The sequence below is a fragment of the Zophobas morio genome, unplaced genomic scaffold, assembly GCF_036711695.1.
Source record: "Zophobas morio isolate AGI-343-1 ecotype UQ-CSIRO unplaced genomic scaffold, CSIRO_AGI_Zmor_V1 ptg000026l, whole genome shotgun sequence".
NCBI classification, from domain to species: domain Eukaryota; kingdom Metazoa; phylum Arthropoda; class Insecta; order Coleoptera; family Tenebrionidae; genus Zophobas; species Zophobas morio.
The window spans coordinates 15,888,072-15,912,416 of NW_026972131.1; the positions used below are offsets into that span (position 1 = coordinate 15,888,072).

Here is a 24,345-nt window from a genome sequence, read left to right on the forward strand (position 1 = left end):
TTGCGTATGCCAATAAACAAACACGCTTTAACAAAAACAATGTTTGTTGATAGGCGGCCGTTGCGTCAGTCAAAATTGGGCAATTCAAAAATTTGGTTTGATAACGAGGAATTTATTGATATTCGTGGCTAGAATTGTAAAATTATTTGTTTCGTTATCAGCGACATTTACAAATTTATGACAAAAAAAATGTGACACACCTTCAATGTCCGTTTGTCACATGTCAACAACCAGCTGTTGGCTCAATGTCACCTTGACAGTTTGAAATATTTATGTGTGGAGTTTCAAGAACTTTAAACATTAAGACGGTGATTTGTTGAGCGAATGCGATTATTGGAAATAATTTGAAAAAACGCGGTGTTTCAGGACGTCCAAGCCGTTCCAAGCATCAATCGCCGGTAAGCGAAAAAACCTGTTTCATGAATGTTCGTTTTTGCGTTATTAAAACTAATGGCTTGGGACAAGGTGCATTTTGATTATTAACTTATCTCAATTTATGTAACCTATGGCTCTTGATATATTTTAATATTCAATGCAGTTGTGTTTCATAAACACCAATAACACTCTTCGTGCTAGAGTGTCTCTAAACACCTTCGAACATGAATAAACACGCCTCCAAGGACGCCACAGTCGTCATTCTATTCAAAACAACGTTCTCATTTTTGTGGAAATTCTATATCTTCGTATTTGCGTTCCAGCTGTCTTTGTTAAAACATGCCACAAGTGTGGCTTTTCGCCTAACGAAAACCCTTTGTTTGTGGTGTATTTTAAAATTGTTGGGCGTATCGAGGTATTTAGAACAAGTGAGTTTATTTTTACTGCGTCCTGGTTTCGCTTTACACGGCCTGCAGTTAACAATTTTCGCAGATATCTGGCAGCAGAGGCTCCAGCACAGACGAACAAGAGGGTACCCCAGAGAGCGACAAATCCAAACCAAAGAAGAGCAGACAGAAGCCGAAGAAGAGTCCAACCAAAGAACCATCATTCAGCACCACCTTAACCACCCCCATTGAAGAAGTCATAGAAGAAACGATAAATGAAGAAGTGAAAAATAGCGACAGCGCGGAACCGAAAGCCAGTAAGCCGAAAAAACGGAACAAATCGGCACGGGCTAAGAAGATTAGCGAAGCCGCAAAACCCAAAACTGCCACAGACGACTCGGACTCGCTTTCGTCGCCGTCCGAAGACTTCGCGTTTCTTCCGGTGAAAGAACGAAGAAAGAAGAGCCCCAAAACGAAAATCGACGACTTACCCAAGTCGTCATTAATAGAACACTACCAACCTAGGCGAAGAAAGCTTGTTGAAACCGTCAAAGACGAGTTCGTGGTTATCGAAAAACCAGTGAAGAATCCAGAAAATCTTGTCCAGATCGTGAATAAAGAAAGCGGGAAGAGTGTGTACCTTGAAAACAAAGAAAGTAAGAAAGTTCACGCGAAGATATCGTACGCGAGCGTCGCGTCGCAGCGGTTTAACGAAAGCTTGGAGGAGTTGCTTAAAGAAGAACAGTTGAGCCAAAAGAAGGTTTCTTTTAACGAAAACGACAGCAGTCGGGAGGTTGAAGAAACTAGAAAGTTTATAACTGAAGAAAGAGAGAGCGAAACAACAGTTGGTAACGAAGGCGCCAGCAAAAGTAGTAACGAAGATTTTGAAGACGCAGAAGCTGTGGTAGAACAGACTGAAAGTCAGCCACAACAGAGTGACAGCGGAGAGATCAAAAAGGAAGATTTTGGGGAAGAAACTATCGCAAAACAACAAAATCCCGTCGTTGAAAGTAGTTACAGCGAAGAAGTCAAAAACGAAGAACTCGTTCACGAAATCCAGAGCGAAGAACGACGATTAGTGGATTTGCTCGAGGAAGAGGAGAAAGAAAGTGAAGAAAACGTCTTACCGTATTTTCAAAATAACCTTCCAGACGAACAAGTTTTTGGGGATATACAAACACTAACCCACACTTTAATCTTGAATGAACGGGCTGCCAGCCTAGAAGACACAAACCAATCTTCACTAGAAGAAGACAAATTTATTCAAATTGAAGAAAACCATTTTATTGTAAACGGCGAGAAAAGTGAAACCGTCGAAGAACGCGAGCACGATAATGAAGAACTCGATAAAGTAAACGGCGACGAACTTCTAGAAGTTGAAGAAATCCAACAACGAAAGTTTGTAAAAACCGCACAGTGTGCACCGAATGGAAACAATTCGTCTAGTCGAATCGTAGAAACAGATGACCCTTCTTCCGTTGAAGAATTAGAAGCCGCGGTTTACGAAACCCCATTTCAGGAAGAATTTGTGTACGTGACTGAAGCAGAGGTGAAAACGAACGGCGAAGATTTAGAATTTGAAGATACGCAATTAGTGGAAACGAAACCTTTCAAGATGTCGTCTGGTACTCAGATTCGTGTTTTCACTCTAAACGATAAAGAACATCAAGATTCTACGTTGTACAGACTCGAGAAGAATTGGATTCTTCAGTTCAGACTCGGCCCGTCCTTGTTAGGACGCAAAGTCTCGTTGTATTGCAATTATCCGAAAGAAAACGAGGAATTCAAGAGGAATTCGTACAATCTGTTGAAATGGTCGCAGGATGAAGGGTGCAAATATTCTGACGATACGGCTTTGTTGACGGAAATCACTGTGAAGATTTCGGGGAGTTTCCACTATTATTTCACCTATGAAGGCGGGTAAGTTGGAAAACTTTGTTTGAAGTGTCGTTCATTTCGTGATGGTTAGGGAACGAGATAAACACCAAGGGTCGGGTTTCTTCCTGGTAGATCCCATTCTGAAGTACGGGAACAACGAACAACTTCCGCTGGACGGTATCCAGTGCCAGACATTCTTAACTAAAGGTTTGGGACCTTTTGACACCTGGGAAGGTAAACTAAAAGTGGCAAAAGAATCAGGCTACAACATGATACATTTCACACCAATTCAGGTAAGTAAAATTTTTGTGTTGGCAGTGGTGTTAAAAGTGTAACAACGTAATTATTAAAAATTAGGAACTGGGGGCTTCCAATTCCTCGTACAGCCTCAGCGAACAACTCAAAGTCAACCCTCTCTTCACCAAACAAACCGGCAAAGAAACAACCTTCCAAGACGTAGAAACCCTCATAAAAAAAATCCGCACTGAGTGGAAAATGGTGTCGATCTGCGACATCGTCCTCAACCATACCGCCAACGAAAGCGAGTGGTTAAAAGACCACCCTGAAGTAACCTACAACTGTGAAAACTGTCCCTATATGCGCCCGGCGTACCTCTTAGACGCCGCTCTCCACCAGTTCTCGCTCGACGTCGTCAAAGGTCTCTACGAAGATAAAGGAATCCCGGTCGAGGTGAACAGCGAAGATCACCTCAAAGCCATCCGCTACCACCTTCACGCCTTCATCACGACTCTAAAAATCCACGAACTGAGCACATGCGACGTCAGTAAAACCGTAGACGAATTTTTAACCCTCATACGCAACAAAATACCGCCGAACCAAGAAAACCCAAACGAGGGTGAAAAGATGGTCCTCGTTCAAGACCCGCAGTACCGAAGACTTGAGTCTACCGTGGACTTGAACCTCGCCGTGAAACTGTACAACGTGTATCGGAACGACTGCTTCGACGAGGAAACCAGAATCAAGAAATGCAGCGAAGAGTTCAAAAACAAGCTAGATTCGTTGAATAAGCGGGTTATTGATGAGTTCGACGACCACTTGAAGGCGGCTATCGACAACGCGATCGCCGGGATTAGGTACTTTAGGGTGCAGCACGACGGGCCGAAAATAAAAGAAGTTTCGGTGAAGAGTCCGCTGGTTGATCGGTATTTTACGGATTATGGGAGTCCGGGGAGTGTGGAGGAGCACGAAGAGGTTATGTATAGTAAGAACGGGAGGTTCTTGATGGCGCACAACGGGTGGGTGATGAATTCAGACCCGTTGCGTAATTTTGCGGCGCCGGGGTCCAACGTATACGTCCGAAGGGAGTTGATAGCGTGGGGTGATAGCGTCAAGCTAAGGTAAATGATACTAAAATTGTACAAAGATAGGTGATGATGGTTTGCAGGTTTGGGGAAAAACCAGAGGATTGTCCGTTCTTGTGGCAACACATGAAGACGTACGTCGAGCTGACGGCGAGGATTTTTGATGGGGTGAGGCTTGACAATTGTCACTCCACCCCGATTCCGGTACGTACTGTTCTTTTGACCAAAAAAGTGGTTGGTTGATTGGTTTCGTTGGTTAGGTGGCCGAATACCTCCTGGACTGCGCACGAAAAGTCAAACCCGATTTGTACGTCGTCGCCGAACTCTTCACCAACTCAGATCTGACTGACAACATTTTCGTGAATCGACTTGGAATAACGTCGCTGATAAGAGGTTGATTTTTTCACGGGGGAAATACAGTGTTAACGTGGTTGTTACAGAGGCGATGTCTGCATGGGATTCACACGAGCAAGGTCGTCTGGTGTATCGATACGGTGGTTCACCCGTTGGTTCGTTTTACCAACCCAGAATTCGCCCATTGGTTCCGTCAATTGCGCATGCTCTCTTCCTCGATTTGACCCACGACAACCCAAGTCCCGTTGAAAAACGTTCTGTTTTTGATTTGTTGCCCAGCACGGCGTTGGTAAACATGGCTTGCTGCGCTAGTGGCTCAAACAGGGGCTACGATGAACTGGTACCCCACCATATACACGTGGTGGATGAAACCAGACAATATACAGAGTGGAGCGACGACGAGAATTTATCTACAGGAAACGCACGATACGTTACTAAGAAGTCTGGAATTATCGCGGCGAAGAAGGCTTTGAACGACTTACATTTTCTTTTAGGGGATGAAGGCTTCAATCAGGTACTCGTTACGTAAAAATTAATATCGTAAATTATTAATGTCGTTATTCAGGTTTATGTGGACCAAATGGACCCTGATGTAGTCGCAGTGACGCGACACTGCCCGGAAACCCATCAAAGCTACGTTCTTGTAGCGTTCACGGCTTTCAGTCACCCTCCAGAAGAAGCGGCAAATCACCAAAGAGGTATCAGAGCTCTACGTGTAGAGGGCGTTTTGGACGAAATTGTACTAGAAGCTACTTTGAACCACGTTACCTCAAAGTATGTCCCTAACTAACGTGTCAGTTTTTTAAAACCCCGATTTTAGATCTGGTTCGAAGTATACCAAAACCCAAAACTTTTGTAAAGACGGCAAGTGGATAAACGGACTCTCCGAATATCGAGTAACCGTAAAAGAACATATTCAGCCCCAGGACTCCGACTTTTTCGAAAAAGTCAACTCAGGAAACCCGAATGTAATACAATTAAACTTCAAGAATTTTAAACCCGGTAGTGTGGCTATCATTAAGTACGAACTTAAGTAGAGTGACCTATTTTTAAAAATCACTCGTTTTATCGTTTTAGGGTTTCTCTGCCTGAAGACATGACTCAAGCTATTAAAAACGTGCGCACTTTAATAAGTCACTTCACACTTAACAAAGAAAACGAATTGTGGAAAATCGTCACTAAGATGGGTTTGGCTGACTTAAACCGAGCTCTGTATCGGTGCGACCAAGAGGAAAGAGATGAAGGTCACGGTTTCGACACTTACGAGATTCCAAACTTTGGTCGCTTGGTGTACGCCGGGTTTCAAGGTTTTATGTCACTTTTGTCCACCATCAGACCCAGCAACGACTTGGGACACCCGATGTGTGCGAATTTGCGCGACGGCAACTGGATGATCGGTACGCACTCGATTTTTGTAACTATGTGTACTACAAATCGTTACAGACTACATCTGGCAACGTTTAAAACTCGACGAAGGCACCAAATCCCTCGGCCAGTGGTTCGAAGAAAACACAAAATCCCTGAAAGCCATCCCGAGATACCTAGTTCCGTGCTACTTCGACGTGATCGTGACCGGTGTATACATTTTATTGTACGAACAAAGCTACAACTTGATGTCAGAGTAAGTCGTCAGTCAGACTTTGGTATAATTATTGAAACGATGTTCGCAGCTTTGTTAAACATGGCTCCACGTTCGTGAAAGGTCTAGCCATGGGCTCGATCCAGTTCGGCGCTTATATAAAGTCAGCTGATTTACCCGTTTTGTCGCCGACTTTAGCCGAACCCAAACCCCCCCACAGAAAAAGCGACAAAGGCGAAAAGATCCAAGCTTGCGTCACACTATCAGCAGGTCTACCCCACTTTTCTGTCGGGTATATGCGAAATTGGGGCCGCGACACCTTCATCGCTCTAAGAGGGTTGTTTTTGTTGACTGGGCGCTATCAGGAAGCCCGGTACCACATTCTAGGCTACGCTGGGTGTCTAAGACACGGATTGATACCCAATTTGCTCGATGGAGGGCGCAATTCACGGTAAGTTTTAAATCGAGTGTGTTGGCAATCCTGGATGTTTTTTCGTTTCCAGTTTTAACTGCCGCGACGCCATCTGGTGGTGGCTGCACTGCGTCAAAACCTACACCGAAGACGCCCCCAACGGCCTCTCCATCCTGACCGACAAAGTCTCCCGCATCTTCCCCTCCGACGACTCTCCCGCGCAACCTGCGGGCACCCACGACCAGCCTCTTCACGCCGTCATCCAAGAAGCCCTCAACACCCATTTCCAAGGTCTCGTCTTCCGCGAGCGCAACGCCGGTAGACAAATCGACGAACACATGACTGACGCCGGCTTCAACAACCAAATCGGAATCCACCCGGACACAGGTTTCGTTTTCGGGGGTAATTCGTTCAATTGTGGCACCTGGATGGACAAAATGGGTTCGTCTGATAAAGCGGGAATACGTGGTAAGCCGGCAACGCCGCGAGATGGCTCTGCCATCGAGCTCATCGGTCTGTCAAAATCGGTGATCACGTGGCTTGCTGGTTTGAGCGCTAAAGGGGCGTACCCGCATAGTGGAGTCGAGAGGACGGGGAAAAATGGGGTCGTGACGAAGTGGACGTTCGAGGAATGGGCCACCAAGATTCAAAACAACTTCGAGAAGTATTTTTGGGTGAATACGACACCGACGGATGGGGAAATTCGCCCAGATCTTGTTAATAAAAGAGGGATTTATAAGGATTGTTACGGGGCTAGTCAGGAGTGGACTGATTTTCAGCTGAGGTGTAATTTCCCGATTGCTATGGTGGTGGCGCCGGAATTATTCCAACCAGGACACGCTTGGGCTGCGTTGAAGCAAGCCGAGAAGTATTTGTTAGGGCCACTGGGCATGAAAACTCTAGACCCGGAGGACTGGGCCTACAACGGAAATTACGACAATTCCAACGACTCGGATAACCGTAATGTCGCTCATGGGTTTAACTACCACCAGGGACCGGTTAGTATAGTCACAATCCACTCGTATTTTTTGTGATTTGGATTGTTTAGGAGTGGGTGTGGCCTGTCGGTTTTTATCTACGTGCCAGGCTCCAATTCGCCGCCGCTAATGGGGAGCTAGCCAAGACTGTGGCCAATACGAAGGTCGTCTTAGCGAAGCACTTCGTCGAACTGCAAACGTCAACGTGGCGGGGGCTTCCGGAACTGACGAACAAAGATGGCGCTTATTGCAAAGACAGCTCGCGAACGCAAGCGTGGAGCATGTCGTGCATTTTAGAAGTAAATTATTGTTATTTTGGGTCAATTGAAGTCTAACGGTAACTATTTTAGGTTCTTCATGATCTGCAAAGGATCGAGAAGACGCAGCCCTCAATCAACTGACTTAGTAGAAAATTTGCTTTAAACGAAAACGTGTCTTACGAGATTTTTACGCCCGACGCTCGACTAGCGAAATCTTGCACCAAACGGAGGGAAAAGTTCTTGGAAATTGTTTACTCTCTTGAAGACGTAAGCGAGTGTCGTAATAGTTTTGTTTATAGTGATTTGTATTTCAAAAGTAACCGGACTTTAAGTACGTTGTCAGTTAATCTGAGCGACTACGTTCAGACGTGTAATGCCTCCTTAATGTGTAGTTCGAATGTCGTTGCAGATTTTCTGCCATGTTTTAGCGAGTGTTCTGAATCGTCTCAAATTTTAAAATATTCTCGTGATGGTAACGCCGTCAATTTTAATTTGTACAAATCGTTTAGTAATTATTGTCCAGTGTTTAAGTGTTGTCTGTCTAATACAAGAATTGTGTTTTTCGGGGAGTTGTTATCGCGGCTGTCTCTGCACCACCAACCTGTTAGACGAAAACCGCTAGTTAGTTTAGTTGATTTAGATGAAATATCACCCGTCGAAGATGATAATCCCAGAATAACGGACGACTTAATCGTGAATCCTGTGGAGAGGCCGCTGTTAGAAAAAAATAGATTTAACCCGATCATCCTCGACCCTTTGTCGTTAGAAATCATACAAAAGAAACGAGTTATAAATAGATTATACGAAACCGAACAAAAGAAACTTGTTCGCATTACCATCATGTACACTCTAGCGTTCTTTGCTCTTGCCCTCACCACGTTTTTTATTATATATTTAGCTTAAACACTATTTATTTGCGTTGTAGGTTTTATTCGTAAAGGATAATGTATGGTTTTGTAACAAATAAAAATTATTCTGGTAAACTGTTTTTATTTGAAGGTTACATCCAACAGTAATTACTATCGGGTAAAAAGTTGACAAACTACTACGCTACATTAGAGAAAGATGGAACGTATGGACTCTTCTACGGTGTTAAATGTAAACTACTATCCAACTAAACCGCTTATAAACAATATAAAAATATAACTTTTTAACATAATACAAAAAATAACAAATGACTTAGAATGTTTACTTAAAATTATTAAACGTCATCGAAAATGCCACGAGGGGGCGCCCCAACCCGTCGATAGTTGCTATCCAACTGGTAATTATCGGAGAATCTCGGTTCCAGCTCGCGCGAGCTGGTATATCGCTCGTTAATTCTCGTACTAGCTCCGAATCGAGCGTCAATATCATCCGTATCGGGGGGAAACCGGGTGTCCACTTCGGTGGTATACCGAGTGCCGTCGTAGGACTCCAAAGGGTGCGACTCTTGCAGCAAGTTCGATCGAGTACCATCCAAATTCTCCAACTGGGTCATCGGACGTACTACCGAATTTTTTAAATAATAATAAAAAACAAGACAGTCGTAAAACTCACTTGTATCGTTGCTGCCTCTCTGCCTATACCTGCCTGTAGTGGGGAATCGCTCGTTAAATTCTCTTCGTCTCGACGACGACTCTTCCGAACGTTGACGCTTGCGCTTCTCTATTACAAAAAAATAAGTATATACTGCGCGACAAAACTCGATTCTAACCTCTTTTGATTAACTCGCGGCCTTCTTCCACTAAATCGGTAGTCATTTCGTCGTCACCGATGAACTGGTGGAAACCTAACATTGACAAGAGTCTCGACCCTACGCTGAAATACGTCGCTAAACAAAAAACTAAAATCGCCATTGGAAAATAGACGTTGAAGCCGTCTGAAATAATGGCGATGACGTCCATGTGACCCATGATCTAGAAATGAACGTGAACAATGTCACTACGAACGTTTCAAACATACTTGCGTGTACTGCGTCTCCATGACTTGCTTTTTTATAATGTGGCTGTCCATGTGGATCAGGCCTAAGAAGTTTAAGCACAGTGGCGGCGTCAAACGACTTAACATCATCCCCGAGAATATTAAACTGTACTCGTTTGTCTGGTGATGAGGTGCCAAGTAATACAAATTGAGGAGCTTTATTTTGAGTACTGTGGAATAGGCACAATAGCACAAGTACAAAATTATTATCGTCGATAATAGCTGAAACGGTCTTGCGTAATGGCGACATTTCTAAACCGCGGGTCTCACCTCTATAGTAAAGTAGTCATAGTTAAACTTGGCCCAGTTTACTATTATAAGAGCAAAAATAGATAAAACTGGCTCTTTGTTGAAGAAAGTCACTTCCGACCAGACGACAGCGACCGAAAAAATTCCAGCTAAAACGGCTAGTAGCTTCTGGGTGTAGCCATACACTACACACTTCCAGTACCATTCTAAAGAACGCGAACCAGTCCAAGAGCGTCTAAATTAAAATCAAACTTACCAACGATCGGGACGTACAAAAACCTTCTTAAATATGTGCGCGGCTTTTGAAATGTGCGCTTAAAGCGTCTGTCTCGAGAAATTTGGTTTTTTAAAGTGTCTTCTAAATCGAAGATTTTCTCGACTAGGAGGTTCCACTGCGTTTCCGTTCTTTGAAGTACTTGTAGTGACTTTATAGTCTGCAAAAAAATTAATAACTTTTCCGTAATTGTGATTAAAATTAAGTCGCACCTGTTTGTGCAGCCTGATCAGAGCCTTCTCAGTAGGAACATCTGTGGGCGTGTCATCCGGCAGTTGCCGTCGACTCATCCTATCCCTCAACTCCGTAGGCACCTTTTGTAAAATAGTCTCCAAGTTCAGGTGAAGCGGATGTCCTGGAGGCACCGCCAAAGAAACGGCTTGCAACGACTGAAACACAAATTTCAACTGTCGCTTCCACGATTGCGAATTATACCTCGAGCACATCGTCGACGGTCTCCTCCGCCTCGCACTTATCAGAGCTAAGTTTAGCTGCCTTAAAATAAGAACGCGTAAGTACGAAGCTACGATTCGAGTTGTTCCAGAGCGTCCTAGGAACTTCCACCAAAGCGTATCCAAATAGTAGCACCAGGAGGAACAAACCCCACGTATTGCTCGCCGAGGAAGCGATAGCTTTCAGTTTTGACCAGTCTAAGTCTATACCTGGTTTTAAGGCTAGATAAATAAGCAAGACGCCGCAGATTAACAAGTAGGAGCCGTAATAGATGGCGTTGTCGATTATGGCCGATTTTAGCTTGCCTTTGACCGTGAAGTCACCCGCTTTGATGTATGACTGCATCATTGGCATCACAAGCCTGGAATATTTAACATTATAAATTATGAAAGTGAAACCAAAAGAAAAGAATACCAAGTTAGGCATTGGGTGCTCCAGTAGACCGTGTGCCACAAATTTGGAAAAACCTCGTCGGGAACTTGGCTCCAAGGCTCCTCGCATTTTTCTTTATTTGTGAAATTTGCGTGCAAAGAAGCGTTTACAGCGGGTATGTCATGTTCTTCTTTGCACTGACGATAAACGGTCTATGGTGAAAGATTATTATGATATTGCATGATACAGCTGTGTTTTTACTTACTGAAATCACATCCAAAGGCAGCGCGAATATAATAAGGAAACTAAAGTACCAAGCTAGTAACACAATGAGAGTTACAATAATGTGGTGCCTGAACCAGTTGCCATATCTATACAGAACTGTGGCGGCAAGAATGAACGATAGTAGAATTTTGGAGATCAAAGGTCCGTAATTCATCTTGACTGAACTCACTCTTGTTTTGGACTTTCTGTTTGTGCCTTTTGGGCTTCTTGTTGCATTTTTTCGAGCTTCTCGAGAGTGAAACTTTTCAGTGGGATGAGACGAGGTTTGCACAGCACCAAGTCCTGGACGTCTTCGATGATTACCTGTCCCTTGTTAGGCAAAATGGGTTTGAACTTTTCCACGTTAGACATTATTGAAATAAATCAATGACATCACTTCTAGGTTATTAAACTTTAACTCCGATGTTATTAACACGAAGCGATTAATTAAATATTGACGGTACTTGTTCCACATGTGCAATATCACGAATATCGATAATAAACTCTTTGTGGAAGCTCCGGCACAGATGTCACTTTTGACGTACGTCAAAACACAGTTGTGCCAACGATGTGGCTGAAATTATCAGACGACTTGAATGGGTTCATTATTTAGCTGGCTGGTGTTTTGTGATCTTGTGGTGTGGGGGTGTATTTTAACAAGAAAATCCCTAGACGGTTCTTGTTGCAAGAGTTGGAGTTTGATATGAGTTTTCCTAGAATTTTCACGAAAAATGAGTGACTTATTTAAATCGGCTTATGAATACTTTAGCGGCCCCACTAATGGCCAAAGTGATAATAGTTTCGTTGGTCAAATCGTAGAAATTTCGAATGTTAAGTTACGAATAAAAAAAGTCATAGCTGAAGGTTAATTTTCAATATTGATTTTTCGTAAACATTTGCAATATTTATAACAATTTCAGGTGGTTTCGCCGTAGTTTTCGTCGCACAAGATGTAGCCACTGGTAAAGAATATGCTTTAAAAGTGAGTCCTTTGTCCTATCAGTGTGTTTCCACTTTTAACTTTTCTTTGTTAGAGACTTCTAGCAGCTGATGAAGAAGCTAAAAAGAACATTATACAAGAAATAAACATTCTAAAAAAACTATCAGGGCACCCTAATATCATTCAGTATTTATCGGCATCTTTCATTGATAAAGCTCAAACCATACATGGCCAGTCTGAGTTTTTATTAGTTACAGAATTGTGTACAGGTATGCGCAGTTTTGGCGACAAACACGTCCTGATTTTTTATTCTAGGAGGTTCTATGGTTGAAATTCTACAAGCACGCACTAGTCCCCTTGAACCTGAAATCATCACACGAATTTACTATCAGATATGTCGAGCGGTATCCCACATGCACTCCCAAACCCCCCCAATCATCCACAGAGATTTAAAAATAGAAAACGTCTTAATCAGCAAAGAAGGTGCAATCAAACTATGCGACTTTGGTTCCGCCACTCTTGAAACCTACGCCCCTGACTTAACCTGGTCCGCGAATCAGCATTCAAGCTTAGAAGAAAACGTATTTAATTTCCCGCTGTTTTTCTTGTCTTAACGTCTCGTTGTAGATGGCGAAATTCACAACCCCCATGTATCGAGCCCCCGAAATGGTCGACACCTGGAACAACTACTTCGTGGGGCCCCCTGTCGACATCTGGGCCCTCGGCTGCATTCTCTACACCTTCTGTTACATGAAACACCCATTCGAAGATAGCGCTAAATTAAGAATCATCAACGCCAATTACAATCTTCCTCCTGATCCAAAGTACTCCTGCTTCCATGACATCATCCGTAACTAACCCATTGTTGTCCACTTAGCCAAAAATAACTGGTCGTTTTCGTATTTAGGTGGTTGTCTGCAAGTCAATCCCGAGCACAGATTAACCGTGTCGGGGCTTCTGGAACGCATCGCTGCGATCGCCGAAACTAACGGTTACAATTTGAGAGCCCCCTTGCAGTTTCCGAGGAGATTATCTGCAGAAGGCGAGCACATTCACGGCGATGGGGTTCACAATAACGTGAAGCCGATACCGCCGAGACCAGTGCAGCCGCCGAGACCCATACCGGAGAGACCCCCGCAACCCCCACAAAGACCCACGATGCCCGCCCAACAGAGACCACCCGAAGTGAAGCAATCCGGGTTGTTTTCGTCGTTGAAAGGGGGCGCTGGCAGTTTTTTGAAAAATTTGAAAGATACGAGTTCGAAGGTGATGGCGACGATGCAACAGTAAGGGTTTAAATGTGATTGATTAATTGCGTTATTGTTGTTTTTTCGCAGGTCGATTGCTCGGACTGACTTGGATATGAGTTATGTAACGTCGCGGATTTTGGTGATGCCGTATCCTTCCGAAGGGATCGAGTCGGCGTATAAAACTAATCATATTGAGGATGTTAGGGTGTTTTTGGATTCGAGGCATCCTAATTTGAAATATTCGGTTTATAATTTGTCTGGGAAGTCGTACCATTCGAAGTTTGGGCAAGCGCGGGTCGTTGATTGTAGTTTTGCCTTTCCGGAACATTTTAAGGCGCCGCTGTTGAATTCTTTGTATCAGTTGTGCGAGGATATTTACCAGTATCTGGCGGGAGATAGCCGGAATGTGGTTGTTATTCATTGCACGGTAAGTCACGGTTTTTTCGCCAGCGGTTTCAGAACGTTATCTTGCGGATTTTTTTTAATGAAATGAAAATTTTCAAAATTTTCGCAGGATGGAAAAGCCACTTCCGCTACTTTGGTGTGCGGCTTATTTATTTATTCATTGTTGTACGAAGTTCCTGAAGACGCGCTCCAAATGTTCGCCGTGAAACGTTGTCCGCCTAATATGAGGCCCTCAGAACTGAGGTACCTTTACTACCTGGCGGACATTGTGAAAAATCCTCCGGTATATCCGCACTACAAACCCATGACGTTAGTTTCGATACAAATGCAACCCATCCCTCTTTTCACAAAAATTAGGTCAGTCGGAGTTTACAAAAACGCATAACCTTCCAAAAAATCATGAATTGATTTTTAGGGATGGATGCCGGCCTTATTTGGAAGTCTACAGTGAAAACCGATGCGTTCTATCGACGTTGCAAGATTATGAAAGGATGAGGTTGTTCAATGTGACAGAAGGCAAAGCAAGTTTTCGTTACGTAAATCGGAATCGAGATTCTATATCGACGTTTTAGGTTCTTTTACCAGTGAACACCAGTGTGTGCGGTGACGTGTGCGTAATCATATACCACGCTCGTAATATCCTGGGTGGCGTGATGACCCAAGGAAAAGCCACAGGGATTAAAATTTGCCAGTTGCAATTCCACACGGGTTTCATCCCAGAAGAAGAAACCTGTTTGAGATTCAATAAGTAAGAAACGCAACACTTTAAGACTGTTCTGACTGTGCTTTTAGGTCGGAGTTGGACGAGTTATCTGAAGGCCAGGATCATTACCAAGACAGATTTTCAGTCTTCTTGAACGTATTCGTTTCAGACGCGGAGAGAAAACCGTCTCAACCCCCGCCGTGGCTGACGGACAAAACGGAACGCGTGTACGACACCATGTTCACCTCAAAGCTAGAACAAGACGAAACCATAGACAATTTCGGTAAGTCGCACTAGCGGAAAGTTGGGTCATTTGTTGGGTTTTTGCAGCCAGTAAACCAAAAAGGCCTCCCCCTGTCACCAAAAAACCTCCAGAACGCCCCAGCAAACCGGCGCCGCCTTCCCCAAGGCCCGCCCACGTCGAGCTCGAGCAGCACGACTCCAGCGACTCGGACGCCGAACCCATCATGGTACCCCCCCCTCACACTAAAAACTCCCAACCAAACAAACTGTTTCAGCCAAAGCCGCCTAAGCCCGTCGACCCACCCACCGAAGCCGTCGACTTACTTAATCTGAACGCCGCCCCCACCTCCGGGTTCGCCGTCAGACCATCACCCAGCTCAAACTTTGATCTCCTTAGCGGTTTTGCCGACTCCTCCAACGACAACTTCGCCGAGTTTACAACGTCTACGACCGCTGCTTCTAACTTGAATGATAATTTTGCCGGTTTTACCGCCAACGTGCCGCCGAAGCCGGCGTCTGCGAGTTTGTTCGATCCGTTTGGACCGGCCGACACGCAGAATAATTTGTTGAATGATTGGGGGAACTTCAACTCGGCTCCGCCGCCGCAGTCGACAGCTCCCGAGCCGCAGCCGCAAAAACCGACTGATTTCTTCGCCGATTTGGGGGGTTTAGGCGGGATGTGGAACAGCGCGTCGCCGAACAAGGTGCCTCCGACGACGCCCCAGCATGTTCCGTCGGGGACTCCCCAGCATAAGCCGGTCACGCCGCAGCATCAGGCCAAGTCCCCGGCGGATTATAGTCGGTCGCACTTCGAGGTGCTGGGGGACAAGAACGAGCCGAAGTTGAAGCCGAAGAGCGACGACGTGTTCGGGGATTTGCTAGGGTCACAGGGTTACACGTTCTCGGCGAAGAAGGATAATGCGCCGAGGACGATTAACGATATGCGGAAGGAGGACATGGCGACGTACATGGATCCTGATAAGATTAAGATTATGGAGTGGGTAAGCGGAAACTCGTATTTGTAATGACAAAATAAAATTTGTATATGTGTTGTTTTTATAGACAGAGGGTAAGAAAAATAACATAAGGGCACTCTTGTGCTCGCTGCACTCGGTGCTGTGGGAAGGAGCGAAGTGGAACAAATGTGATATGCATCAACTAGTCTCGGCGGCTGATGTTAAAAAAGCTTACAGAAAAGCATGTTTAGCGGTTCATCCGGATAAGGCAAGTATTTTTCGTTGCGTCGTACGTTTAGTGACTTTCGTTTTCAGCAAACTGGAACGGATAATGAATACATGGCGAAACTCATATTTATGGAATTGAATAATGCCTGGAGCGATTTCGAAAACGATTCCTCCCAGCAGAATATCTTTGCTAGTTAATTCCTTCTTCTCTATTATGTGATCATTCCATTTTATGATTAACTTATGATCTATTTATTTTAGAAAGTTTTATTTCAATTTACCGAATCTTCGCCGTAGGTTAAGCAATTAAAAGCAAGCGGTTGGATCTCGGTATAGACAATATTTTAACTTTAGTTACTTTAGAAATGTTGTTAAAATTGAAAGCATTGCTGATGATAATGATATTATTATACTTAATCTATTGTTTCCTATAGTTTATAATTATAATATATTTTTATATTGTGTCACTGTTAACTTCTAAAGTTTCGTGCAATCACCGTTTCGTTATTCCCTTTATTGTAAAGAATTTTGTTTTGTTCGAATTTTATCAAGAAGTTGTAAATTAAAAAAAAAATATATGTGAAAGAGCAATCTTCAAAATTTCATCGCGATTTTTATTGAACCCTGTTGTCTACGTTTGTTACGCCACTGTTCTTCGAAGCTTTGTTTCGATTGGTTGAATAATCGTGACGCATGGTCATTTCGTTCCGAGCTGTCAGAAACGCCCTCTTGTTCTAAATCACATAACCTCACTTTTGTCTTAAAAAAATTTTTGCCATGGCAAGTAACAATACATCGGCAGTGTTAGATATAGTGACCGAAAGCAAAGAAATTGCTTCGATTTTAAAAGACCACAAAGATTTCGACCGATCGAGTATATGTAGCGGTTCCACAATCGATAACTCGCTTGTAGGTTAACGCCGCGATTTTATAGCCCATTAATAAATAATTGCAGGTTCAGTCTCCGAGTTTGGAGAGCTTTTCCACGATCCAAGATATCGAGAACCTGTCAGAACTGAACATGGACGAAAACTCAGACCTGAGTGTAAAGATCGACAATCCCCAGAAACACCTCGAGACGCTGGAAACGTACATAACGTTCCGAATCACAACCAAAGTAGCTAGAATAGAATACTCAGACAATGAATACATCGTCAGGAGGCGTTATAACGACTTCATCTGGCTGAGGCAAAAGCTGGTCGAGTGCCATCCCTTTTGTATTGTCCCTGTAACGACTTCCGCCCGCCATAAATTTTTAATTAATTATCGATTTTCAGCCGCTGCCTGGTAAACACTCGCTTATAGGTCAATTAGATAGATATTCGAAAGATTTTATACTGTTACGAATGAAAGCTTTAAACGTTTTTATTTCGAGAATTGTTAACCACCCTATTTTAAGCTGCAACGAGCACTTTAAAGTTTTTCTAACGGCAAAGCAACCCGTGAGTGCTCCACCCCAAAACGACAATAATCCAACTCTCGTTTCAGGACTTCAGTCTGCACCGAAGACAACGAACCAACTCAGAGAACAAAATCCGCACTTTAAGCCATTCCAGCTCGACGCATAGCGCGCTGAAAAACCGCCACATGGAGTTCGACAAGACCAAAACCTACCTGAACGTGCTGTCGGAGAAACTCTCGTCCATCGAAAAGATCTCTAGTCGTATTAATAAGGAACGCGCCGACTTTATTGTAGAATTGAACAGTTATCACCCGATTTTCACGACTTGGGCCACCACGGAGCCCGAATTGGCGAATATGCTGCAGAGCATCGGCAACGCGGTGGAGAGGAACACCTCCGCGCAGAATATGCTAGTCCAGAGTTACGCAACCGTCATCGGGAATCCGATACGCGATTTCGTCGTTTACATAGACGTAGTACAAGAAACTATAAAGAAACGAGAGACGTTCCAGTACGCTTACGAAAATTCGCTGGAAGAGTTGAATAAGCGCCACAGCGAGAAAGACAAACTTATAGCTTCTTCACACAATCCGTCCCAGCAAGCTAGCGGGTTTTCGCTTTGGAAGCAACCTAGCTGTGATGAAAAATTGGAGAAATTAGGCGTTTACATTCCTCAATTACTTAAGAAAGTTGAGGCGAATCAAGATAGCTTGGAGTGTGCTAATGAGTCGCTGAGGAGCGACTTGGAACACTGGCAGCTTGAGAAGCAACAGTGTTTGAAGAAGATTCTTCTCGATTTCGTTAATAAGCAAATCGAGTATTATCAAGCGACGGTGAGCGCTTGGGAGCACGTCACCAATGAACTTGCACCTCAGAATAACGTGGCTGTATCCAAATGATATAAGAAATATTTATTGTAGATCTCCCTGTACATTCCTAAATTATTATTTAACTCAAGTTAATAAATATGTCGACACGTGCCTATTTTTCGTTAGTTTGTTCTTCGTTTGCTTGAAATGTGCAATAAGTCTTTGGAACCAAATACATATAAACTCAACTTGTATACAGTATGCAATAAAATCTTCACTATCTACACGTCTTTGCTGTTAGAAACAAGCTCTTATCAGTTAGGTGGTTTATTTTGTTTATTTTTCTGAAATAAGTGTGTGTATAGTAATTATCCAAGTATTGTATTATTAGTTGCCTATACTTAAAATTGAAATAACAGTTTCTTGCTCAGTATTCAGTCAAATAACATCGAAAATCTTAATATTGTAAAACCTACAGTATTATTACAACTGAGAAACTTTATTTCGTGCTTAAAATTTCTCGATGGCCATAACTAAGTTTTGTAATTTTGTATCGTAAAATCTAGCTTTCTAACAAATCTCGGACTACTAGTAAGTCAAATATTGATATGTATGTAAGTTTAGGGATCACGGATTAGTAAAACAAAAATTAAATTAATATCGAAAACTCAGCGCGTTTTTTTAAATTTGACAATTACCTACCACGTGTCCCCGTTGGCGGCCCTGCCCTGACACCTCATAACCTAAAAATGTGCGTTTATTTTGGTTTTTCAAAATGTCAGATGAGGTGATTTTTTCCCTGTTTTATTTAATTTTGAGTTTCTGCATCGTCTACCCGCCCGTCGAGTTCGTTTCTGCCGGTTTCACCATCCCTTCTCTCTTCAGCCGAGTGCTGGGATCAGAAGACGAAAATTTCGTAAGTTACCATATAAAACGCACAATCGTAACTCTGGGAGTGTATTCGATCCTCCCACTGGGGTACATCATCGCTCTCTTCGCCTCCGAGCTTTTCGAAAATGTTAGTGCTCACGTCCCCCCAAAATCTCGCTCTAAAACCTAAATTCTAGGTTAGTACATTAATAGTTTCCGGGTCTCTATTTTGGAAAATCTTCTTCACGACCAGTTTAGCCTTGCCGGTTTTAGCGCTCTACCAGATCAGGAATTGGATGATCGACGATTTTAAGTATCATCCAATAGCGATAAACTTGGGGAAATTCTGTAATAACAACAACAGGGATTGGAAGAGCGTTGCCTCTGACATAAACGCGGAATTTAGACGGTAATTAAATTTAATTACGTGCCCACATGTTCACGGTGTGTTTACAGCATCGATAAAATTTGCGTGAGGACGAATTCGTTGATCAAAGTCATAGCGACGGAAAACTGGATTTTGAAAGTGACCCCGTTCACGGTGTTAACGGCCCATCAAAGTGACGCGAGTTTGGTGGTGCAGAAAGCAGACACGCACCAAATTTCGTTGCAGACCACCAGCGAGACGCAGTATTTGAGTATAGAGGTAAAATCGGGGCGGCAGAATGTCGACAGTTTCGTTATCCGGATCAACGCTTCCGATTTTAAAGATCTGGAGGATCGAATCGCCAGAGATATCACTATTCCTGCGAACGTTAAGTTTCACAAGACCGTCATGGAACAGTTCGTGGAGGTGTTTAAAGCGACGATAAAATCGAACGCCCGATACGAGACTACAGAGGTTTGACTGAATGCTAGAAAGTACAGTTTTAGAGTGCGTTTTTTTAGGAGTTGGATCAATGCATTGGGTGTATGCAGACAAGACCGAACGTGAAGCTGCAGAAATTGTGTGGGGACGCAAGCGGAAGGAATGATAGCTGTATGACTTGTTATTGTAAGCCCATGTGGTGTGCAGATTGTATGGCGAAATGGTTTGCGTCAAGACAGGAAAGCGACCAACAAAGTACTTGGTTGTCCTCCAAGTGCACTTGTCCAATGTGTAGATCTAGGTTTTGTATTTTAGATGTGTCACTCTTAGATAATACAGATGCAGAAGAATAAACACTTACATTCTAGGAAACCATTTAAAATATCACCCGTCATCTAAAACTGGCCAGCTGATTATGTTTTAATTGAATTTTAAATTGTTCTTCTCGTGATTAGATTCAAATCTCAAGTTGTAATTGTATTGTTTTATTGAAATGAATATATCTTTTGGAATAATCTGTGTTTTAATAATTGTTTTATTTATTGTTGACGTAATGTTATCTTATTTATTGTGTACCCCAATTTTAAATAAAGATTGGTTATCTAAACTTGGGTTTTTGTTCTTACACTAATACTTTCATGTGACACTTTTCACACTCCGGCTAGTTACAGAAATTTGAATGTCGGTATTCGCGCTTCAAAATCTGATTGGTTGAATTTAAAAATTACCGCCAAAGATCGGGACGTCGACACCTCAATTATCATACTTTTGCAGTAATTAAAATTCATTATCACACTAATACACGATTTAAGATTAATTAAAAGCGACAGCACAAATGTAACTATATTTCATTTTTTAAAATAAGTGGACAGGTTAACCTAGAAGTGTGTATTATGAGCTGCACAATTGTGTCCTTCTTTTATGAAATAAAATAAAGTATAGTTCGCCTCAGTTTTAGATAAAATACTACAAGTAACATAACTCCAATGAAAGAAAGTGCGTTTAATAGTAAAAATAGGTGTGAATGTGAAGCTATCAGCTTGATCTAGCGAGTATGGACTAGATTATCATCCTAGATTTTATTTTGTTGAAGAGATCTAGCGACAACAGTCCTAGAACTTCAAGAGGGTTTTGTTATTACGACTAATAACAATGATGCGAAAATATATATATAGTAGTGAATGAATTTATACATTTTAATTTTTTTTTTTAACAATTCTTATTTTAGACCATCACGTGTTCAAGGATTTTTCCGTACTTATTAGTTCACTTTAATCGCCTGTTGCTATCTCCCCATCTACCTACTTATGTTGCAATTTGTTGTGTTAATTTAATCGAAAATTACTCCTCGCTAGAGATAAAAATGATAAAAGAATCAAAGTCATGGCCAGAATATGGGTAAAAAGTGATGATTATTCTAAATAACTTATCTTGTGTGACAAAAAGTTAAGAAAATTTCGGGCTACATCATAAAATGTAAAGAGTAAAGTGCAAGTACATATTATAAGCCCCGCCCACCCACCCTGTCTCAATCGTGATGATTTTTTTACCCGTTGTAAGTCGTGGGGCGAAGCTTAAGTGCAAAATCCTTGTTTTCCTACGAGAAATTGCTATGTGAAATATCTTCATGAATAATCGTGTTGTTTAAAGCAAACTATGTGTATTAAGTAAAAAAGAAAGCCAAAAGATAAGTACCACCCATCCGTCTCGATCTCCCTCTGGCTTTAATTTTTAATATACATAGTATTTTTTGAACAACAGGATGGTCAAAAGCGTGCTAATTTCTTGTAGAGAAATAATAAAGACCTACAGTTAAGCTTGGCCCTCTTGGCTAACGATGAATAAAAAAAATCATCACAATTGAGGTAGGGTGGGTGGGTGGGCATATATTTTGCCCTTTTCTCCTTAATATAAACAAAAAGTTAAAACTACGTATATTAAAAAAAAGGCATACCTAATATAAACATGACGTTATAAAGTTTAAAGTTTCTGTAAAATAGGTACCGAGTTCTGTTATTGGTAAATACATTTCTCAAAATGTTTAGCATATAACATTATGTAAACAAACATCAAACTTATTAGTTTGTGAAATTTGTTTCCGTTTATTTATTTAAAGATCCTATAGAGTGAACAATTTCATTCCGATTCGATATCTCCAGGAAATTCTATATTTCTAAGACACAATAATGTTTTCACTGTAACAATAATCACTTTTAAGAACGTCGGCTAAAAAAATCAATATTCTCGTTTATTTGAACAAAACGTTGTCTATACTTGTGATTTATTATTGCATTAAAAGTTTTTAAATTTCTTATACAGGGTGACTCATAAAAATTAGCCAGTTTATTTTATTGATTAAATCGGGAACGATTCAGTCCGTTTTCCCGAAAATTTGGGAATTCAGTACTGTTATCATTAGTATCACACTGCACCTATCCAAAGTGATATACGTGTCTTTGCAAAAATGTTGACGACGTTGTCACAAATATTGTTAAGGGAAAACTCATTTGAAACGTAAGCCCAGCACGCTTCTTTAGATTTACTAACATACATATCTTTACTTTGACTTATCAAGGTTCTCATAAAAAAAATTAAATTAAATTCGCAGTGTTTTTTTCCCTCAATATACATACTATTGACAATCTTGTAGCTTTAGTTAGTTCTGAGAATTTATCTAGTTTTATTGACAATGCAACGGAAAAATTGAGAAAAACAAATGATCGTCACTCATTTTTATGTATTTTATCTGTACTTAACGCGTCTCGTGAACAGTGACAGTAAAAATGGAACTATGTTTCGGTCGATCTCGTCTGCTGATTACTGCGAATTATAATCTTCTAGAAAAACTCTTAACTGTGGATAACTTCTCTACTAGTACGGATGATAAAAAAAATAAACAAAAAATGTCTTGGCTAAAACACAATAGCACATCCGGTATAAATGTTGGCCGCTATTTTTAATCCCCTACTAAATCTTTTAAAATTGAATGATCTAATTAAGATAAACAGGCACAGTTGCATTTTGTATCTCTGTACCAGGATTAGACTTTTAATCCCGGCAGTTTGATAACGACGACACCACATTAAGTATAGCTGAGCCGCCAAACAGTCTTAAATCTATGAAATTCAAAGATCAACTTTTGTGGGTGATAACTGTGTAAAGCGCATGCTTAGCTTCGGAAAAGACTTTTCGACTTCGAGTTTACAGCAATGGAAAATTTCATCGGTTCCTACTGTTGTTTAAAATTAGCACATGATGTCATTATACAACAATAACTATAATAACAGATAAAATCATTTTAAGGATATATGGTGCCACTCAATTTATTAGCTGTTATCTTAATATTAATATATTTTTCTTAAAAGAAATCTTTAGTCGCGCGATAAGCCCGAGAGCGTGATAAAAATCGTCCAGGGCAAAGTGTGCAAATCATTTTTCGTTTTATATAACTATTTCGAGTTGAACGCAATCGCTGTTGTTGTGTTTTGCTTATCAGCAAATAAAACAAAGCGGTTGAACTGTAATCTGAAATGACCACTTGTTCAATTGTATCTAAAATTGAAATCTAATCAAAGCGTGAAATAGAATCTTTTTTTAAATTGTTAAAACCCACTCGTGATATGCATGCACTAATTATTGACGTCACACTAAAGAAAAAAAAGCGATTTGATTTGATAAAACGTTTTATTAACAAAAAATACGTATTTACAAAATTAAAATATATCACATATAGATACAGATACAATAAATAAAAAACGTGCAAAATGCGAATAACTTAAGCCTAGAAGAGTTGGGTTAATCTCACGCCGTCCTTATCTCCGTTCTTCCGACACTGTTGGGTATCCCCTTCATAAAGTCGTCTTCACTGAAGACGTCATCATCACAGTCAGCATCGTTTTCTTGGATTTCTGGACTAGATGGCGTTTTGTCTGTCTTCGGGAAGTACTCGGACACGGAGATGTTTTTCCTCTTCTTTTCTTTCATTCGTCCGCTCTTCGTGAGCGACATTTTACGCACCAGATTTTGAGGATTGTCGGTTTCGTTGCTTCGTTTCTCGGTGACCATGATTTCACCAACTGTTGCGGCTTTCACTAGTTTCTTATTGTTATTTTTCGAACTGAAGATGTTGAGGAACTTGGACATGCTACTCGAGAGGATAGCCTTTCATCCTCGAACTTCAACTAACAGGAGCTTCAACAATGGCACCTTTTTTATACCTACATAGGAAACATGATCTTTATTGTGCGATGTGATAAAGCGTAATCAGTTGTTTGTATTATATTAAAAGTGCAGAGATAACGATAGATTTAATCGTCGCGCCTCCTACGAAGTTGCTTCGGAACGGGGGTTCTTCGTACTGTTAATGATAAGTAAATAATAGTTGGTATGACATTGATAAGCTTCTGCATAAAACGAGGAAAACAGGATAACATAGTTTTCTGTTACGTGGCAGTAACATTATTATCTTCTTAAAATTAAAAAGTTAAAAGTAAGAAAGAAGGATGATTGTGATCTTTGATAAACAATTTACAACAAGCTCTACTATCTATCTCTTTCCTTCTTTTGTGCTCTAATTGTTTGACAAAAGTGTAGTGTATAAGTACCTAATTAAAA

General features: G+C 41.6%; 5 protein-coding genes across 5 annotated transcripts; 4 read left to right on the forward strand and 1 right to left on the reverse strand.

The window, feature by feature from the left end:
- The first annotated feature begins 472 nt into the window (after positions 1–472).
- LOC135136566 (glycogen debranching enzyme) lies at positions 473–8,526 on the forward strand. The gene is made up of 15 exons (XM_064065923.1): positions 473–803; positions 868–2,681; positions 2,731–2,932; positions 2,997–3,997; positions 4,045–4,165; positions 4,222–4,354; positions 4,402–4,829; positions 4,881–5,089; positions 5,136–5,336; positions 5,393–5,712; positions 5,759–5,936; positions 5,986–6,345; positions 6,398–7,304; positions 7,355–7,582; positions 7,634–8,526. Exons 1-15 carry the CDS (start codon positions 600–602, stop codon positions 7,682–7,684), a joined length of 6,357 nt encoding a protein of 2,118 aa, XP_063921993.1. The 5' UTR covers positions 473–599; the 3' UTR covers positions 7,685–8,526.
- On the reverse strand, positions 8,514–11,382 carry LOC135136569 (LMBR1 domain-containing protein 2 homolog). The gene is made up of 10 exons (XM_064065927.1): positions 11,119–11,382; positions 10,896–11,065; positions 10,464–10,842; positions 10,241–10,417; positions 10,011–10,188; positions 9,776–9,960; positions 9,488–9,727; positions 9,240–9,441; positions 9,083–9,190; positions 8,514–9,031 (listed from the first exon to the last, which is right to left on the reverse strand). Exons 1-10 carry the CDS (start codon positions 11,290–11,292, stop codon positions 8,745–8,747), a joined length of 2,100 nt encoding a protein of 699 aa, XP_063921997.1. The 5' UTR covers positions 11,293–11,382; the 3' UTR covers positions 8,514–8,744.
- Positions 11,383–11,753: 371 nt separating this feature from the next.
- LOC135136568 (cyclin-G-associated kinase) lies at positions 11,754–16,447 on the forward strand. The gene is made up of 15 exons (XM_064065926.1): positions 11,754–11,981; positions 12,038–12,099; positions 12,152–12,326; positions 12,373–12,638; positions 12,685–12,907; positions 12,965–13,343; positions 13,395–13,734; positions 13,822–14,069; positions 14,128–14,233; positions 14,285–14,460; positions 14,505–14,698; positions 14,746–14,885; positions 14,934–15,659; positions 15,721–15,882; positions 15,930–16,447. Exons 1-15 carry the CDS (start codon positions 11,849–11,851, stop codon positions 16,038–16,040), a joined length of 3,441 nt encoding a protein of 1,146 aa, XP_063921996.1. The 5' UTR covers positions 11,754–11,848; the 3' UTR covers positions 16,041–16,447.
- A 97-nt stretch (positions 16,448–16,544) lies between these two features.
- On the forward strand, positions 16,545–18,228 carry LOC135136149 (sorting nexin-7-like). Its single transcript, XM_064065288.1, has 4 exons — positions 16,545–16,751; positions 16,798–17,070; positions 17,120–17,284; positions 17,331–18,228. The coding sequence occupies exons 1-4, from the start codon at positions 16,620–16,622 to the stop codon at positions 18,141–18,143; spliced, it is 1,383 nt and encodes a 460-aa protein (XP_063921358.1). The 5' UTR covers positions 16,545–16,619; the 3' UTR covers positions 18,144–18,228.
- A 542-nt stretch (positions 18,229–18,770) lies between these two features.
- LOC135136468 (E3 ubiquitin-protein ligase TM129) lies at positions 18,771–20,246 on the forward strand. The gene is made up of 4 exons (XM_064065748.1): positions 18,771–19,071; positions 19,121–19,332; positions 19,380–19,764; positions 19,812–20,246. The coding sequence occupies exons 1-4, from the start codon at positions 18,829–18,831 to the stop codon at positions 20,082–20,084; spliced, it is 1,113 nt and encodes a 370-aa protein (XP_063921818.1). The 5' UTR covers positions 18,771–18,828; the 3' UTR covers positions 20,085–20,246.
- The last annotated feature ends 4,099 nt before the right edge of the window (positions 20,247–24,345 follow it).